This window comes from Hippopotamus amphibius, chromosome 15 (assembly GCF_030028045.1).
Source record: "Hippopotamus amphibius kiboko isolate mHipAmp2 chromosome 15, mHipAmp2.hap2, whole genome shotgun sequence".
NCBI lineage: Eukaryota > Metazoa > Chordata > Mammalia > Artiodactyla > Hippopotamidae > Hippopotamus > Hippopotamus amphibius.
The window spans coordinates 35,258,957-35,266,092 of record NC_080200.1 but is presented as its reverse complement, the minus strand read 5'-3'; the positions used below and the strand labels follow the sequence as shown (position 1 = coordinate 35,266,092).

Below are 7,136 nucleotides of genomic sequence, written 5' to 3'. Positions count from 1 at the left end.
CATGGTCACATTGATGATACAATTAATACATAATTTACATATGCTATGAAAACTTTGTAAAAGTGAAAATGACTAATTAGAATCGCATCACTTTCTGTCATGAAATAAAAATTATTTTCATGAAACTTCCAGGTGTACTCTTTTGTCTAGTGCAGCGTCTCTTAAAATGCACCTTAAAAAAATTATTTATTTATTTATAAATGAATAAATAACTGAGTCTTTGTTGTGGCACACGGGATCTTCGTTGTGGCACACGCGATCTTTTAGTTGTAGCATGTGGGATCTAGTTCCCCAACCAGGGATCAAACCTGGGCTCCCTGCATTGGGAGCCTGGAGTCTTAACCATTGGACCACCAGGGAAGTCCCTTAAATGCGTTCTTGCATAATAACAACACATAAAGACATTTTGTATTTTTCTTATGTATTTATAAGTGCATTTTAGTTCAGGTTTATCAATAGTGTAGATAGCTACAGTGCATTTTCGGAAATGCTGGTTTATACGGTACTAATGTGTTGTTTTGGATTCTTTTGAATTATCTATAATTAAATTAGAATAAAATTAGGACTGCAATACAATAATCAAAATAGGTATCTTTTTTTCTAGCATCCTCTAAAATGGAAGCTTATTGAACCTCAAATAAAATAGTTAATAGAATTTTAAGAGGCATGTAGAAACGATTTTCTATTCTTATAAAAAATAGTGATTTTCAAAATCATAATTTAAAAGTACTCATTTTATAATATAGTGACGAGCAAACCTGGCTCTTAGGAAAGGAAATCTAGCTTTCCTCTCCTCACATCTTGCAGAATAGCTTTCCAAGCATTCAGAATTTCGTAAAACATTTGTAATAACACAAACATCCTGAAAATATATAACTTTCAAAGTCCTAGATTGACAATGCTTTTTTGCTAACTTTTTATTTTTTTATTTTTTACACTAAACTGCATATATTTAGAGTGTACAATTTGGTGTCCCAATCTCCCAATTCATTCCACCCAACCCTCCCCACTTTCCCCACTTGGTGTCCATATGTTTGTGCTCTACATCGGTGTCTCTATTTCTGCCTTGCAAACTGGTTGATTTGTACCATTTTTCTATAGTCCACATGTATGTGTTAATATACAATATTTGTGTTTCTCTTTCTGACTCACTTCACTCTGTATGACAGTCTCTAGGTCCATCCATGTCTCTAGAAATGTCCCAGTTTCATTGCTTTTTACAGCTGAGTAATATTCCATTGTATGTATGTACCACATCTTCTTTACCCATTCATCTGTTGGTGGACATTTAGGTGGCTTCCATGTCCTGGCTATTGTAAATAGTGCTGCAATGAACATTGGAGTGCATGTGTCTTTTTGAATGATGGTGTTCTCTGGGTATATGCCCAGCAGTGGGATTGCTGGGTCTTATGGTAACTCTATTTTTAGTTTTGCAAGGAACCTCCATACTGTTTTCCATAGTGGCTGTATCAATTTACATTCCCACCAGCAGTGCAAGAGCATTCCCTTTTCTCCACATCCTCTCCAGCATTCACTGTTTGTAGATTTTCTGATGATGCCCATTCTAACCGGTGTGAGGTGATACCTCATTGTCGTTTTGATTTGCATTTCTCTAGTAATGAGTGATGTTGAGCAGCTTTTCATATGCCTCTTGGCCATCTGTATGTCTTCTTTGGAGAAATGCCTATTTAGGTCTTCTGCCCATTTTTTGATAGGGTTGATTTTTTTTTTTTTTGATATCGAGCTGGATAAACTGTTTATATATTTTGGAGATTAATCCTTTGTCTGTTGATTCCTTTGCAAATATTTTTTGCCCATTCTGAGAGTTGTCTTTTCATCTTGCTTATAGTTTCCATTGCTGTGCAGAAGCTTTGAAGTTTCATTAGGTCCCACTTATTTATTTATTTTTTCCATTATTCTGGGGGGTGGATCAAAAAAGATCTTGCTGTTATTTACATCAAAGAGTGTTCTTCTTATGTTTTCCTCTAGGAGTTTTATAGTGTCTGGCCTTACGTTTAGGTCTTTTATCCATTTGGAGTTTATCTTTGTGTATGGTGTTAGGAAGTGTTCTAATTTCATTCTTTTACATGTAGCTTTCCAGTTTTCCCAGCACCAACAATGCTTTTAATGTGAATTATATTTTATGTAGTGCCAACCTATCACTGTGGACTACTTGCAAACATCCTGTAATTATACAATACATAAACACTTGACTGTTTTTAATATCAGAAATGTTATCCTCTAGCGTATTTTTATTGTCTGCATTAGAATGTAGAGTTCCATGAAGAGCAGGGCATTGTATTACTTACACTTTAACACTCATAGAAATTCAAGTTCTTCTCCATAGATATTTGGTAATAATTGAAAACTTGATAAATAAATGAATAAGGTGATCTAGAGGATGCTTCCTTCTCCTGCTTGACACATTTGCCTCTTTGATTTTGGAGTCACCTTTTCCTTTAAGAATGGGAAAGATGATATACCCTTTTCCTTGCTTCTCCTTGTTTGTGTATGTGAATGTATGTGTGTGGGTGCACCCCCGCACAAACAAACAAATGTTGCAGTGAACATCATGGACTTCACAGCCACCTTGAACACCATGCCTCAACCCAGACTTCAATGGGCCCAAGGGCTGTAATTTGTGTTTTGGCAACAAAGAAAAATCAGTTGAGTAAATAGGGGCCAGACCTCATCACGCAGCCCCCAGCCTCTCTCTAAGTAGCCTTCTTGCAGGTTTAACTTCCAAAGTAGACATGCTCTCAAGGTTGATTTTTCTCTCAGCAGCAATCAGCTAGAGAGAAGGGTAAACCTCTGGAGGATAGACATACACATGGATCTCTGGGGGGCAGGATGCTGTGTCTCTGTGAATGAGTATACGCACCTCTGGTATTGGAACGCATTCTGCAAATGTGACTCTTACCACATCTGCAATCATCTTCCACCTGCACAGTCATAGAGATAGCAATCCATTTTTGGTGGAAAACCAAAACAAACCCTTAACTACAAATAAGGGATGAACCTATGCCTGACTCTGAATTCTTGGAATGTTCCTGTCCAAGCACACACAGTTCTTCAGGACTAGCATTCTTGTTAAAGATTAAATTAATTCTCTCTTCAGTCATGAGGAAGATATTACATAATATTTAAATGTAATAGAACTGGGAGTTCCCTAGTGGTGCAGTGGTTGAGTCTGCCTGCCCGTGCAGGGGACATGGGTTCAAGCCCTGATTCAGGAAGACCCCACATGCTACAGAGAAACTAAGCCCGTGTGCCACAACTACTGAGCCTGTGCTCTAGAGCCCACGAGCCACAACTACTGAGCCTGAGTGCCACAACTACTGAAGCCCTCATGCATAGAGCCCATGCTCCACAACAAGAGAAGCCATTGCAATGAGAAGCCCGTGCACTGCAATGAAGAGTAGCCCCCGCTCGCCGCAGCTAGAGGAAGCCCGAGCACAGCCACGAAATAAATGTATAAAAAAATTTAAAAATAAAAATAAAAGTAATAGAATTAATTGAAGCATCAGAGTTTAATCACTAAGCATGTGTTTATTGTTGTGATCATTCATCCTTGGTATGTGCGTACATACTTGAACACGAATACAGCACTTAACACACATCAATTGTGTTTTCCTTTTTTAGTTACCATTCAGTGTTCATTCCTGATTGACCCTAGTGTTTGTAATTATGTTTACAACTTCAGAAAAATGGAAAGTCACTAACTGATCAACAGTGACTGCATGAAGGGAAAACCGGCCCAGTCTTCCTCAGGGCAACTTTTCATGGATTTGAAAGACACACACCCACTCAGTAGTGTAACTGAAAGTGGGGTCCGGCTGCTCACTGCTCAAAAGCCAATAAAGAGACCAGGTTGGTGGAAAGGAAAATTTGCTTTATTTTGGATGTTAGCAACCTGGGCGTTGGGGGGTGGCAGGCACTTGTCCAAAGGCTGACTCCCCCCACTGGCAATCAGGGGTCAAGAGCTTTTATTAGGCGAAGGAAGGGGGTGACATGCAGAAACAGCACAGTCAGCTCTGACAGCCGTCTTGCAATTGGTCATCAGTGGTCTGACCGGTGTAATCTTGATTGCTTTTGGTACAGTTAATCTTCAGTTCCACGGTTGGTTTCTTTCCATTTCTTTGAGGCCAGTTCTCAGGATTGTGGCAGCTTATGTTATGGCTACAGCCTGGTCATCACGTAGTTAACTTCTTCCACCTGGTGGCGGTTTAGGTATCTATCTATAAGACAGCTCACAGGATGTGGCTCAGAATATTACCTATAGCCCTTAAGGAGAAACTAAAGGTCCTTGACTCTGCTTAATGACTAAACTATTATTATTTGGTCTCCTTTGATTGTTTTCCTTTGTTTCTGCATTTTCTCACTACTCTGATAAAATTATCCTTTGGCTGAAGTTTTTCCACAGACAAAAGTCAGGCTGAGGACATGGGGGGTGGGGGGGTGGGGAGGACCATAGAGTTCAGCTCTGTTCTGTAGTGCTTACATATGTCCAAGTACTGATCCACTGAAGTAGTGTTGCTTTATTTCTTGTTACTTGATACCAAATTTTGCATTCGACATTTCTCAGAATACTTCACTACCACATATTTCTGCTGTATATTTGTAATAATAGACAGTTTCCAAAGTTCTGAACTTGTCTCAGTTGTGTGTTAACTCATTCTCTATGGGGTATTTTCCTAGTATTCATTTTCTCATGAGAACACCAGGGGAAGGATTTTCTTTTCTTTCCTTTTCTTTTCATTTTTTCCTTTCTTTTTCCTTTTTCTTTCTTTTCTTTTCTTTCTTTCTTTCTTTCTTTCTTTCTTTCTTTCTTTCTTTCTTTCTTTCTTTCTTTCTGTACATCTTTATTGGAGTATAATTGCTTTACAATGTTGTTAGTTTCTGCTGTACAACAAAGTGAATCAGCTGTATTTATACATATATCCCCATATCCCCTCCCTCCTGAGCCTCCCTCCCACCCTCATCCCACCCCTCTAGGTCACCACAAAGCACAAAGCTGATTTCCTTGTGCTATCAGTTGAAGGATTTTCCACATTGTCTTTAGAATTGGCATCTCTTTAGTGTAAGGAAACTTATATCCTCAGGAATAAGGAACCACTGAAGATTTCCTTCCTTCATTATGCTGAGATGATTGTATTTGGTGTGAATCTTCTGTCCTACAAGTGCTACCTCTAGGTTATTTCACACCACCCCTCATGTGATGTTCCTTCATTGTGAAAGCGTCTGTGTATTCAGAGTGTGCATGTCTCTGTGACACATCTGAAAGGCATCCACCACGTCATCCCAGAGAAATAGTGGACTTAACCTCAAACACAGTAGAGCTTTTGATAAACACAGTAGAGCTTTTGATACACAAAGCTGCCTTTTCCCAGTGCTGCCACCCTGAACCATCACTTTTGGACACTGTTGGGGATGGTGCTGTTGCAATACAAATAGAAGTGGGTTTCTCCATTGACATGGAGGGAACAAACTAGCAGTGGGGGAAACTGTTGCAATGCAAATAGGAATGAGAGTTCTTTTTTCTCTTGAGAGCAAGAAAAACAAGAGCAGCTAACAGGCTAGAGGAGAAACATAACCTGGTCTGAAAGAGTTATTCCCACCTTGCTTTACTTTAACTGTCGCTGATCTGTAGTAACTAGATTTGTAGTTCACAAAGCTAATCTCACTCCCTGATACTCCCTGATATGTAAATTACAGGCAGCACCTATCGCACTTAACTCTGTGTGAATTACATCCTGTCTCTCACTCCCTAACCTTACTACGTCCCCGCACCTGCATGCCATATGAACATTGTAACAAGTCACTCCTGTAATTTGTTTGTTTGTTTGTTTGTTTCATTTCAGAAAAAAGATCTCCAGTCTATAAACTAGACATACTCAGACGCAGTTAACATACTGCTGGACGGAGCAGCACCATGGCGGTCGGCAAGAACAAGCGCCTTACGAAAGGCGGTAAAAAGGGAGCCAAGAAGAAAGTGGTTGACCCATTTTCCAAGAAAGATTGGTATGATGTGAAAGCACCAGCTATGTTCAATATAAGAAATATTGGGAAAAGACTAGTCACGAGAACTCAAGGAACCAAAATTGCATCTGATGGCCTCAAGGGTCGTGTTTTTGAAGCGAGCCTTGCTGATCTGCAGAATGATGAAGTTGCGTTTAGAAAATTCAGGCTTATTACTGAGGATGTTCAGGGCAAAAACTGCCTGACTAATTTCCATGGCATGGATCTTACCCGTGACAAAATGTGCTCCATGGTCAAAAAATGGCAGACCGTGATTGAAGCTCACGTTGATGTCAAGACTACGGATGGTTATTTGCTTTGTCTGTTCTGTGTGGGTTTTACTAAAAAACGCAACAATCAGATTCGGAAGACCTCATATGCCCAGCACCAGCAGGTCCGCCAGGTCCGCAAGAAGATGATGGAAATCGTGACCCGAGAGGTACAGACAAATGACTTGAAAGAGGTGGTCAATAAATTGATTCCAGACAGCATTGGAAAAGACATAGAAAAGACCTGCCAATCTATTTACCCGCTCCATGATGTCTTTGTTAGAAAAGTAAAAATGCTGAAGAAACCCAAGTTTGAATTGGGAAAACTCATGGAGCTACGTGGTGAAGGTAGTAGTTCTGGAAAAGCTACTGGGGATGAGACAGGTGCTAAAGGTGAACGAGCTGATGGATATGAGCCACCAGTCCAAGAATCTGTTTAAAAATCAGACTTTTAATGGTGACAAATAAAAGAAATTATTTGTTATATTTTACTTCTGATCATTCTTTTTAAATAACCTGACAATAATGAGATATTCTGATTCGATGGAATTGTGATGAATTTTTCTGACCTTTTGTGTGGATTTTATTCATTGCTCTTAGTTACTAAGTAGCTGAGAAAGGGTAATGATCTGTTTTAAGCTGGAATGGTCTGGAGGTCTGGACATGTTAGAGATGGTGAATGAAAGGAAATCCTTACTTTACATGGCTTAAGTTTTTAAGGTGATTCTGAAGTCATCTGGAAGGCTTGTTAAAACATTGCAGGGCCCTGCCCCCAGAGTTTCCAATAGCAGTTCTAGGGTGAGGTCTGAAAGTTTGCATTTTTAACAAATTTTCAGGTGATGCTAGTGG

At 39.5% G+C, this 7,136-nt stretch overlaps 1 protein-coding gene across 1 annotated transcript; it reads left to right on the top strand.

The window, feature by feature from the left end:
• The first annotated feature begins 5,919 nt into the window (after window positions 1-5,919).
• LOC130837493 (40S ribosomal protein S3a-like) lies at window positions 5,920-6,778 on the top strand. The gene has a single exon (XM_057710495.1). The coding sequence runs from the start codon at window positions 5,933-5,935 to the stop codon at window positions 6,725-6,727; it is 795 nt and encodes a 264-aa protein (XP_057566478.1). The 5' UTR covers window positions 5,920-5,932; the 3' UTR covers window positions 6,728-6,778.
• Window positions 6,779-7,136: the final 358 nt, after the last annotated feature.